The 12,627-nt window shown below is 39.3% G+C and overlaps 1 protein-coding gene across 1 annotated transcript; it reads right to left on the bottom strand.

Annotated features, from left to right (window-relative positions):
* Nucleotides 1-671: 671 nt before the first annotated feature.
* LOC121522207 (alpha-tectorin-like) lies at nucleotides 672-12,606 on the bottom strand. Its single transcript, XM_041806360.1, has 16 exons — nucleotides 12,550-12,606; nucleotides 11,490-11,717; nucleotides 11,255-11,338; nucleotides 8,099-8,204; nucleotides 6,861-6,990; nucleotides 5,965-6,208; nucleotides 5,334-5,490; nucleotides 4,864-4,948; nucleotides 4,679-4,741; nucleotides 4,182-4,384; nucleotides 3,574-3,705; nucleotides 2,413-2,600; nucleotides 2,091-2,245; nucleotides 1,210-1,455; nucleotides 954-1,116; nucleotides 672-764 (listed from the first exon to the last, which is right to left on the bottom strand). The coding sequence occupies exons 1-16, from the start codon at nucleotides 12,604-12,606 to the stop codon at nucleotides 672-674; spliced, it is 2,334 nt and encodes a 777-aa protein (XP_041662294.1).
* Nucleotides 12,607-12,627: the final 21 nt, after the last annotated feature.

The raw sequence follows: 12,627 nt of genomic DNA, 5'->3' as shown, positions 1-12,627 counted from the left end.
GATGAAGGCCATGAACTAAAATGTGTCTGTTTAATAAAGTTGTTCCCCGAACTTCTACTCTTTATGAAGCTTTCTGTTTCCACACGGTTCAGGTAAAGATAAACACAATACATAAGGAAGTTCAGTTTGCACCTTTCAAAGTAAAAGTCCACTTTAGCATTTCTTTGGAGAAGCTCCATTCGTATGTAATAATACTTTTATTTTGAAAAGCACGCTTCCACTATACACTGAATTCAGTCACTTGTAGGAGGTTTATTGAGGTAAAATTATTTATTGAGGAATGAGAGCTTTGACAGCAGGGATACAAAACCAACACACAGCAAACTCATGGCAGCAAGCAGAAAAACCGTCTGAAAAACGGTTACTGCTTAGCAAGGGAGAGGAGCGCTGCGGAACAATGACATCACATTATCAGCACGGATCAAAACATGGCAGTCTCCTGCTGAGTCTATGAGCTGAAATGTACTCAAAATACAGATATGTGGGATATTTAGTGAGTTTTTTAGTTTAATATACATTTGAGACATACAAATATCTATCCAACAAGATGAACTTGTCTGATCATGCAGGGTTCCTTTTAATAGCCGTTTTTATGGAAGGACAAGATTTTCTAATTGTATGCAATGTCCCAGACTTCTATTTCCTGTAATACAGAGAAGTGTTTAACTCACTTAAGATGTCCAGGCCATGGTAATGAAGGCAGGGTTCTCATCTTCATAACTTGGCATGATAGATCTACGCCATCTTCCAGATTGGGTGCATTTCTGAAGGCAAATAAATCAAACATCAGTGTTTGGGTTTGGTCAGTGTAAGTATTTGAGACCAAAATAATTCTGACTATTTTTACCATGAATTTCCTAGTCTTTATTCCAGTATTATTGAGGTGATGGATTATTATTGAACAAAACAACTTTTGTATTCTTTTTTGATGACATTCAAAGAAGTAGGAATACCGGTACACAGTCGTGTCCTTGCTTAACACAAAGCTGTACTTTGCAGTGCAAGTAGACATCGCTATTCTTTGCCGTGAACTGGAACGTGTTGAAAGAGAAAACACTGTCTGTTCCCATTCCATTGTTCTCCACTCTCACCGTCTCATCAGCAGGATTAGGGCAGCTGCTCAAAAACATGAAGACAGTCATGTCAGAAACTGGCAAAAGAAACAACAGAAACAGGTTTGATGACTGTGAGCATATCTTTGTATCTCACCCTTTGATAACCAGGTCATATTTCAGGTTTCCCGCTGGTGAAGGCTGATCGGTAGCCCAGCATGAGTCAGTCACCACATGGACTAAAGTTTCATCCAGCCCTTCTGTCTTAAGCTCCACCCAGATTCTCTCATTGAGTGAGAGATCAGTATTTGAGTCAATGGCTCCCAAACGTGCAGGATCGGTATAGGCCTTCATTGTCAGATTGTAACTCCAAGCTCCAGAAGTAATCTTCTGCTCCACAGAACTGGAAAGAAACACAGAACTCAGTCCACTTAAACTCACATACAGAAAAACTGAGTGGAGCACGTTTTCTGTCCTAATACTATCAACTGTTTTCCCTCAGCAGTTATTTTCAATGAAGTCAGCTTATGGACAGATATTTTGTGTAAGCCTGTGGTAAAACTCCCAGAATCTATATACACTTACAATGCAGCATTTTCTTTGTAACTCTTTCAAGCTCTTTTGTTATAATAACATTTGCACAATGATTACAATTATTGTGTTAGCTTTAGCTTTAATATATAGGAAGCAGCTAATGTAACCATTAATTTCGGCTGCACAGAACAGAACTAGACAGAATTGCATTGTTTATAGTGCAGGGTACAGGCAGAGGATTGAAGTGCAACATTGTAGGTAAAAAAAAAAAGTGGTCTTATTTCTCTCAGGATGTTTAAAGTTTATTGTCCTTATAGATGCTTTTTAATAGGGAAATACTAAGATTAAACCAGTTGTCAGATTCTCAACACGTGGAAAACAACCTGGAATATACCAGTATGACATGATAACAGTATTTGAGCTTCCCACCCTGAGTGTGATGTCACATGAACATGGCTGTCAGGGTCCATCAGGACTACTCCGGATGAACCTCTCTGTGCCCACCTGTGTTTAAGTTTGAAGCCCATGGTTTTTATATCCGGCTGATTGTAGTAACAGGAGAAGTCAATGTGCACTTGGTCGTGACGGTAAATTGGACCAGCTGTGGAGATGCTCTGTGTCGTGATAGTGTTCTTGTAGATGATTTTGCTGCCATTCACCTAAACAGTCAACCAGACATCAGCATTGTTGTTGCATAATTTGCTGTAATTATTTCTGTAATTTTCAAGTTTTTAATTTCTGCAAATTCTGAAGACTTTCTCGTTTTAAGATGGCAGAATACATCCAGAATTAAGAGTAATTATTAACACCAAGAGAAGGTTCTCACCTTGGCCACTGTGCCACAAGTTCTGCTGCTGTTGAAGCTGAATGTCACCATATGAGTCTCTGGCTCAATTTTGCCTTTGCAGGCCTGGTCATTTAGGTGTAGAACAGAGTAGTCTATGCCATGTTCCTCCAAGAGACATTTAGCCAGCGTTACTGAAGCCCCCTTGTGTTCACAGACAGTAGGCTCTCCTGAACACACAGAACAAACATCATTGCTACATCAATGTATCAGTTAATTCTGACCATTTCACACAGAGACGGCACATGATAGTCAAGTATGTGAATAGTCATTTGTTTATAAGGAATAGAAGATTTTACACAACATTCAGCGCTATGGTCTGCTTCGGCATGGGTTTGCAATTGTTGCAGGTGGGATTTGCCATTGTGTTTAATGGCTGCAGTAGTTATTAGTTTGGATGTAGCTGTAGGAAAGTGTCTGTGTAATTGGAACTGGACTACATTTCTTTTTTACAACAAGAGCAATTAGCCACACTAAAACTTTGTCTCAGCAGAGTTTTTGCATATCTCCCGACTGGCCTTGGCATCCATTTAAATAATCGAGAAATTCTGCCATTAACAATCTGTGGCAGCGGTAGCATGTCAGCTCAAGATTAGCGCACGCATACAACATCATTTTGTCCTGTTGCTCTGATTGGCCCATAGTGAATGAGACAGACACAACGTTCCTCCAATCACCTTACAAGAATTTTTTGAAAAACCTTTCATTTCCAAACACGAACTATTGGAGCTTTCCCAAATGATTGTGAAATACTTCCATGCAATGGATATTTGAAACAGTTGATCTGGTCTGTCAGTTTATGTAGTTTTATTACTGCTGCATAGGTGATATACACATGCCACACCGCAGATCATTTTAAGTCATAAATTTGCTTTAAATGGCCATTTTATCTCTGATCCAAATCTGTATTTTGTTTTATCTCAACTGTATGTGAAGATTGACAACACAACTCTACCTATTTTCAGATAAACACTCAACTAGCTAGTCCATAGAAGATGGTAAAAAGTTGCTTTCAAGCTGTTCATAATACCACTTTAACCTGTATGTTCTAGTAGAAGACCAGAGTTGCCAAAGCTGTTTGATAAATTTCTAACACTTCCCAATAAAAGTCTTCCAGTTTCCATATCTTGTGTCTCGACTTACCATAAGTGCTTTCGGACCTGTACTTGGAAGCAAAAATGGCGCGACACAGGCACTGGGGTTGCCCACCGATGAACTTCTGTCCACAGAACTCGTGATCACTGCAGAACTTGTCCTGACAGGAGGGCTGAGCATCTGCAAAAACATAGATGATTTACTACAGAAAACAAACAAACCCTTAAACCTTGTGTGATTAAACAAGACTTCAGGAGAAAAACAAATATGGAGGAGGATCAACCCCATCTACTGGCAGTCCTGGCATGCCTGTATAAGACAATATAAAAATGCCCATGTTGTTGCATTTTTACACAAGAAGTTTTCCCTTTGCAGTATTGCAGGTAACTCAGGCCCTAGTTGTGTTAGTTAGCTGCCATGTTTGTGAGCTTTAAGCATGCAGTATCCAGCTGGTTCACACTTCCCGGTTTGCTTGATCTCATTGGCTATTGTAGGTAGAAAGCAGCCCGATCAGGAATCTTAGAGCATCTCCTCCTCTCTCAAATTGGAAACTCTTATAAATATCTGACTTAATCAGGAGTATCACACTTGGGTATTTAGACAAAGAATTAGTTGCGAAAAGACCTGAAAGCCAGCGTTATAAATAACAGCCTTACAGCATCTCGTCTTTGTCCTCCAGTCCTCCATCTTGACTTTTCCATGATGGCCACAGGCCATGGCATAGGCCTCCAGAAACATACAACTCACTCCATCCACTGCTGGGTATTTGCACAGATTGTCTGTACAGGCACTTATAAAGGGCTCTGGGTTGATGATGTTGTGACAAGCTGTGAAGGGAGCCTGCTTCAGGAGATTGCACCTTGTGTGAAAATGCAAAAACAAAGTTAAGCCATGCAGGACTCTTAAGAAAGACTAACACATGACAGTACGTGCGTCAGATTTTAAACTTCAATATAATACAAGTGAACATGAAAAAATATCGATGCCTGTATCATGGCATCAGATATAGAAGTCCAAGCCAATAGTTACAGTAACAAGGCTGTAAAAATTCAAGGTTGGGTTGTCCACTGACTTTTGGCTATGTAGTACAAATTTGCTAGTGCAAAATTTACGTAACATATTTGTCTAATTAAGGTATCTAATCTGCATTTACCATTTAGTTTGGGCATCACAGTTTATAGTACCATCAGCAGTGTCCTCATGCTTCATGTCACACCTGTGGAGAAACAAACATCAAAAGATTAACAACATGACAACATCCAAATACTAAAACTAAAATAAAACTCTTTTGCTCAAGTGATTAGCTGTGCAAATAAGATTTGTTGTTTGAGGTCTCACCCTCTAGAACTGTATTCTGCAACTTTTTCTCCACCAAGAGGCCCGCTGGATTCTCCACACAAACCTTGGATGGTGGCTTTGGGTTCTGATCAGTTTAAGGAGGAAATATAGCAGTTATGTAAATGTATTCGGAGCTCATCAATTAAGAATAACACTCATTAAAAATGCTATCATCATTTGAAGTTGAGATTTGCTTGATTGATTTAAATCTATATTATAAGCAAACATTATTCTATCTAGTCAGAATTGTTGTATTTTTCTGTGCAGATGACACAATTTTAAAAGAGTTCCACATTTGCTAGCACAGCCCATCTCTAATCAGAGCAGAAGTATTATCAGCCAGAAAATCTGAAGGAACATGATTGTTTGGAAAGACTTAACCCTCTCTTTGTCCAGAAAAAAAAGCCTAAAATGAATCTGGAGATGGGATGGAGTTAAATATTGTGATTATAGAGATATTAGAGTTTTACCCGATGTATGGAGTAGCACTTTGTTGCCATCAAAGAAGACTGAAACCATGCTGTTGGAGGCTAATATTTTAGCAGTTACTCCTCTTTCATCCTTGGAGAGCTCCACACCATTGAACACCAGAGCAGTTGCGTTGAGCTTTAACTCTTCACCATTCATCTTCATGACAGTAGAGAAGAAGACACAGGCAGAGGAGATGAGTAGTAAATGCAGCTGTGGGCAGTCACAGTAAATCTACTCGAGTACTGTACTTAACTACATTTTTGTGTATCTGTGCCTTATTTTTGAGAAAACAACTTTGAATCCATTGTAATCCACTTTTAATTTAGCTTATGAAATTTCTTTTCTTCTCCAAAAGCAGATCACAAAGATGAAAAACTGTAATCATGTCGTTCTGCATGCACGGTTAGTTTTGACCTTGACCTACAATCTCTAATTTCAAATCAGTTCATCCTTAAATCAAAGTGTACATTTGTGCAAAGTTTAAAGAAGATCCCTGTAATTTTTTTTGAGCTGTAGCATTCAGTGGAATGGTATCCATGAATGCACAAGGATGACATGCAGACTTTACAGAAGAAAGTCTTGTTGGCAAGTCTAACTTACACTGAGCGACTGTGACTGTACAAAACCTACCATGACTCTGCCACCTTGTTCTAGGGAAATCTTAACACCGGCTTGATCCAGACTCAGTATCACATCTTTTAAAAAGCTGACATCTTTGCGGCGTTGTTCCTGAAACACTCCATGCACCTTGAGCCCTGGGAAAGATGCAGGGCTCAACAGAGTGTATCCACACCTATCTGGGACAGTTTGGACTTTTCCATCAACACCGATAACAGCAGAGCCAACCACGGTGCACATGTTGATTGGGACACAACTGATGAGGAAAAAGAGAGAAGACAGAAGCAGAACATTGACATTTTAGTGGTAGACCTGCAAAAAAGTAATGAAAAAACACATCTGACAAACTTAGGGTGCTTTCACATTTGGCACAGATGTTCTGCAATTGCCCCAGTATCTGGCTCCTACTCCCCTCTCCCCCGTGGGGTTGCTTTCCCATTAGCAAAATCGATCCATGCCTGGGCCCACTAGCACTTGTACTCAGTCTTATACAGCAGGGGGCAGTATGCACATAGCTGGTTTACAAATCTGCCGGGGGAAAGAAGTTTTGCTTTTACAATTATGTCATAATGCTTTGTCCCAACTCGAGGAGTGATTGCACCCATGTCTTATTCGATCCTTGCCGGAGTTCTCTCAAATCAAGCCCGAGACCAGTTTTCCCAAGTGGGCCAGGGCCCTGTGCCAGGATGCAGTTCATTTGCATTCACTCTGACCAAAATGAACCAGACTTTGGGCTCAAATATAATCAGATGCTGAACTGTTCCCCTAAAGTGAAAGCACCCAATAAGTTTAATGTAAGAAAATGTAGCTGTGATGTTTAGATATCATTCAATAATCTACTTTTTGATCAACCTTTCTTGTGCTATGTTTGTGAGATTTAATTACCACCATTATTCTCAAGTATTTACCTCCCATCACCCTTGCAGTGCTCCATAGGACCACATTTACTGTACACAGAGGCAACTCCCTCCACATCACAGATCACAGTAGAGCAGGTTTTGGGGTCTGATGTTGATGTGTTTGTCCTATAAACCATACCTGGATGTTATAAAAGATTTTTGTTGTTAGTTTTAACTGTAAGACAATTTATGAACAGCATCAGCATCATTTGAGGAGTACAAGGCAAAAGATATACTGGGGTTTAGTTGCACTACAAGTAGGTAAATATTTGCAGCCAGTAGAGCAATTAGCTTTGATATAGCTATAGCACAGTTTTTATCAGGGCTGGACAACATTTCTTTAGGAAAAGAAAAGCAAAGAACCACACTGAAAAGCTTTTCCTGGTTCTCCTGGCCAGCTCCAGGAAGAACTTAACTTCCCAACTGGCTCCACTGATAGTGACCTGCCTGTCAAGCTCATGTTATACACTTTACTCCCTAGGGCTGTGCATGCCCACTACGTCATATATTTTGTTGCTCAGACTGGTCCATAAGGAATGTGACAGAATGTTTGTCCAGTCACCCTTTGAGATATTTTTAAAGGTTATGCTTTTCCTAAACACAGCCAATGGGCAGTTGCCCAAATGGATGTAAAAATATCCCATGCTGTGGATATGTTAACAGTCCAGCTAGTGTGTCAGGTTAGTTTCATCAGCAATGGGCAGTACGGTAGTACTGGCCAGCAAACTCCTGTAGGATGGGGCACTACCAACTTCCTATAGCAAATCTCAAATGAGATAGTCTTTAGTATCTTAAAATACCAGTGTCTATTTCTTTTGGACATTAATAACAAGCCAACAACATTAGCAGTAGCTGGTCTACATACAAACCTCACACATTTATATGGTTAGGTTGGTGATGTTAGCTTGTGGTCTGCTCATAAAATAACAGTTGTGCTGTTTCATTCATGTAGTAGGGTTTGCAATGAGGGAGCATGCTCATTGTACCCGCAGTGGACTGCTGTGTTAGCTCTGGCAGCCATGTTTCTTTTAGTGGAGCACCAACAAGTTGCCATTGGTTGCTTGCAAGCTAGTATTCTGCTAAACTGTTTAGAGCTGGTTTACACAGGGTAAGAATTTGACTGGTGCTTGATCCATCATATTTTGACCAAAGCATGGTACAGTTATTTCATTTAGATCACAGGGGACTGTGTCAAAAGACTGTCATGTTTTACCTTCACACTTTCCCAGATTTATCAGTGGACTTACCGGAGAGTCTGCATCCACTCACATCAGTGACGACACCAGAATTTGTATCAGATGTCATAAATTTCTGTTTAGAAATGGTTTTGCCATCTACTTGGGAATCTGCCACCTGGAAAAAAGAAAACAGTAAATTTCTGACACAGAGGATGATTAATGAACAGGTCAGGATTTCAGGGTTTTAACAGGTGCTTGAAATACTTGTAAAAGCTAAAAAGCGCTAAGATTTAGTACAGATAAAGTACTTGGAAATACCTGCATTAAATGTTCCTCTCTCTTACGCTGAATAATAATTACTTCTCTGTGTGGCTTACAAAAACGTTAGTTTTTATGTGAAGTCTGAAAAAGCCTGAAATTATGATTATTAAGATTAGGTCAATCAATAAGTGGTCTGGCCTGATTATTGCCACTGATATTTGGCATTTTACATTATCAATATTGGCATTTTGTTCACCGATCAGCAATATATAAGTGATTAATTAAAAAGTCTACTACTTTGGCTCTGCTGTATGTGTGTCGTCCCCTCTGGTTCAGTTGCCACTGTCTCTCCCTTACCAGTCTGACTGGCTAATGACGTCACATGAGATCTGCTCATTCAACACTGCAGCCTGACCACAAAAAAATAGATCAGGCATCAGCGAAGCGGACTGCCGATGCTGCTTGAGAAAAAAATACAGCGGTCATTCATGAAGCAGATTTTTTTAAATTAAAGTTACAGTAGCGCCAGTGTTATTTGCCGTCACATTGACATTGACTATAGCGTGTAATGTCAACTCACTTACAAAGTGTTGAATGTGTTCGAAAACATCGTTTACTGGTTCATCATTTAACCAGATGACTAAACAATGACAGACTATGCCGTTATTTCTCACACATCGAAGTTCCCTTTTAACAGTCACGCTACTGAAATGTCCTAAACCAGTTTCAGGAAACATAAGGAGGGGGTAAATTGCTGTAATAGACTTTAGGCTTAATGCTGTATCCTAGACATCTGTAAACCCAAGTGGTGGAATAATAACATATATTTAGGACACTCATGTACTGTATATTTGAGGTACTTAACTGGTACTTCATAAATACCCTCCATCACGGATTTAGGTTATCAAATAAAAGTCTACTTAGACATTTATGTGCTTTCCTGATAAAGCAGTTCATCTTACTAAGTTTCAGTTTAACAATCTTTAACATTTAGGTAATTAAAACATTAATGCATCAGTAGTTATAATCAAGTTTTACAACATTTTAAGAAATGCTGTTTTACTTTTGTCACATTAAATGTATTTTGTTTAACATACAGAAATTAAATTTACCTCCATAACGTTTTGAGTGTAGCTGTAGAAGGTGTAACACTTTCAGAGAACTACTCACCTTTATTGCTTTTGTGCCTACCTATCTTTACTAATTCCAATTTAGAATTTGAATATCAGTAAATAAATGTCAGTTTCAAATAGTGGTTATCAATTTCATGTAAAGATGGGTCCTGAATCCGGTACGTTTATAGGTACCGACCAAATCTGTCGGTACTCCCAAGTACCGATTCACGTAAAATCAAACAGTACCCTGTTTCGATACCTAAACACATCTTTGTGCAAGAGATTGGTAGAGTAGTCAATTTTCCATACCAGGCACGAACGCAGCATTGCACGCACAGGAGTAATGACGTTGGTAGCAGCTTACTGAATCAACAAAACAAGTATGGATGATAGGAAGCGGTTGAAGGTAGCGCTCAACTTTTTAAAATACGACGCAGGTTAAGCTGCAATATTTGTGACATGAAGTTCAAGGTTTACCACAACAAAACTTCTAATCTGAGGAAGCAGTGAGATGATTGATGATTCAGACTGGCTCCCGCTGTTTCCTGCTTGTTCTCCCTCCTCCCTCTCTCTTTTCTCTCCTCCCTCTCTCTTTTCTCTCTCAACAATTCCTCACTTTAAACACAGTGATTTGCCTGTTTATCGTGTGGATATCAACCATGGAAATATACAAGATAGAGGGATATGTTTGTTCGCTCGATCACCTAACACCAACTCGATTAGGCACGGCATGGGTTGCCTTCTGTGAGTGCATCCTAAAAATTGCTCTCCATCTCTCCAACTTGGCAAAGCTGAGGCTGTATGAAGCGCTCTGTCAGGATGGATGGATGGATTTAGTGTGATTTCGATGGAGTGACAGAGCCACCCGCTCATCCTCACTGCTTATTATCTCCATCACTCAAGAGCAGCCACCGAGCCAAATGTCACCCAGCTGACTCAGTGTAATCAACGTGACGCACGGTTGTGAGATAAATGTGTGATGTCTGTAATAACAGCAACATACATCAAACATTGAGTTTGCTCAGTTTGCAAAGCTTCTCTGTCAAACCTTTCTGTGGCTTCGACACAAACTGTGAGCTGCAATATTTCAACTTGGTTTGACTTGAGCCCAGCACTACAACCATTTGTGTAGTAATGGCTTAAACAACTGTTTTTAAAGGTGTGTTTAACTCATGGCTCAGATGTTTGAAGTCTATGATGATGCAATGAAGTGAGCCATGTAGTTAAAGGAGGTTTGAGAAGCAGCAGTAAACATAGTAGCTCTGTACACTCACCCACACCTCTGCTAAAGCTTAGTTAAAAGAATGATAAACTGAGAACTGACAATAAAAGTCTGTAGTTTGTTTGTTTGTTTATTCTTGTAAGGCTTTTTATGAATGCCCACATCAGGGAATGTAGTGTTCTGAGTAGCAGCTTGACCCACATTAACAGGAGAGAAATGAAACTTAAAACTAGAGGTAAAAAGAAGTGAAAACATTTAGATTTATAAAATCATTTTCTGACATCTTATGCTTAGACATGAGTTGAGTATGCCATCATAGGCCTGTTTTAGGGGAAGAAGAAAGGTTATAACACCTGAATATAACAGCTGAAATGGGATATCTCTTTCAATTATGCAATATAATGAAATTACCAAAAAGGGCAAAAAAAAAAAAAAACAATAAAAAATACTTGCATATAGATTGTAGGCCATATCTTCCAGCCATATTAACAATTTTATTCAAATTGCCTGAATATTTGTAAGTCAATCCTATCACTGACCAACGTTTTATGATAGTCAAGCACATACTGTGCGTTTTTGGCCATCTACAAGCCACCCATTTTTCCAACACCACATACTTCTACTTACAACATCAGCATTTGTGTAGCCAGAATAGGTCTTGATGGCTAGAATTGCTTGTGCCCCAAAGTTGCCGAGTTCAACTTGTTTTATCTAAAAGCAAGACATCACCACAAAACATGCAACAGAAGATTGGTTACACCAATATGTCATCTTATTTGATTGATTATTTCACAAAGGAAAAAAAACAAAAAAAAGCGCTAATGGAAAAAAGACTAAAATTAAACAAAAACTGTTAACTTACGTCCGATTCTTGATTGTCCTTCAAAGGGATCACATTGACACATTTGCCAGGGCGATTCAGGATTGGCAGAAGTTTATGAATCCCAGATCCAATGGGTATTTCTTTGGTAAGAACTTGCAGGAAACCTCTGTCAGCTGTCCCTCCAGACATCAGGATACAGTCATTTTGAACTTCAGGGGAGTATAAACCATTGAAGCAAAATGCTAATTTGTTAGCATCACTACTAACCTGTAAGAAACAAGACAAAAGAGCCCAAATCAACACAATATTGAACAGATAGGTTTGATTTTTTTCATAAACTTAAAATGTATGCTTGTGTACTTGTTATTTAAGTTGTATTTTTTACACTAAAACTATAAATCTGGTACACCAGATAGTGTTTCGTTTATCCATTGCATGGATCTATTTCACAATTATTTGGGAAAGCTCCGATAGTAAGTGTTTAGGAATGGTAGGACTTTTCAAAAAGTTCTTGAAAGGTGATTGGAAGAACATTCTATCTATTGCATGCATGACAGGCCAAACAGAGCAAAATGAGACTTTTCCTCTCTCTTGAGCTGACAGGCTAAGTCGGAGCTAATCAGTCTACTAGCAGCCACTGTACCAGTCACACAGCAATTAACCCCAGTGGCCCCTGTAACAACCACAGACTCATGCCGAAGCAGGTCAGCAGAAGAGGGAAAACTTCTTTAACATCATGAAAAGCTTATGGTATTTTTATTCTTTGTTTCATTCGGACATGTGTTCCAGTTCTAGTAAAATTGTCGCTATGCTGAAGCTACACCCGAGGTAATCACTGCGCTGAGGCCCTTATGCAAACAGCTTTAAAAACAACTAAACCCCGCCTGTCACTACCACCTTCTTCTCCTCAGCTGACTCTGATTGGCCCAAACAGTCTTCGGTGTGGCACAAAGTTTGTGCATCGGAGCTTTTCAAGATAGATTTTCCTGATGACAGAGATGGAGTCTGGCAAATCCATCTGCTTTGCAAGATTATTAAAAGGGAGTTGATAGCAGAAACTTTTTAACGTATACAGATGTTTTAAAGTAAATTTACTCACGAAGATCTTTTCATATCTTTGTCCAAAATAGGTGATGGGGCAGGAGGAGATGTTCATCTCTCCAGAGCTGGTAAAAGT

The sequence above is a fragment of the Cheilinus undulatus genome, linkage group 15 (genome assembly GCF_018320785.1).
Source record: "Cheilinus undulatus linkage group 15, ASM1832078v1, whole genome shotgun sequence".
Taxonomy (NCBI): Eukaryota; Metazoa; Chordata; class Actinopteri; order Labriformes; family Labridae; genus Cheilinus; species Cheilinus undulatus.
Note: the sequence above shows the minus strand (reverse complement) of the source record. Positions and strands in the feature narration are given on the sequence as shown.

Bases quoted from the DNA above. Each gene is read 5' to 3' on its own strand.
- LOC121522207 (XM_041806360.1), bottom strand. From the start codon at position 12,606: ATGAACATCTCCTCCTGCCCCATCACCTATTTTGGACAAAGATATGAA. The intron at 4,385-4,678 runs GTAAATGCAGAT...TTTTCACACAAG, and splicing joins TGTGATGCCCAAACTAAATG to GTGCAATCTCCTGAAGCAGG. The intron at 2,246-2,412 runs GTGAGAACCTTC...TTGACTGTTTAG, and splicing joins CTTGTGGCACAGTGGCCAAG to GTGAATGGCAGCAAAATCAT.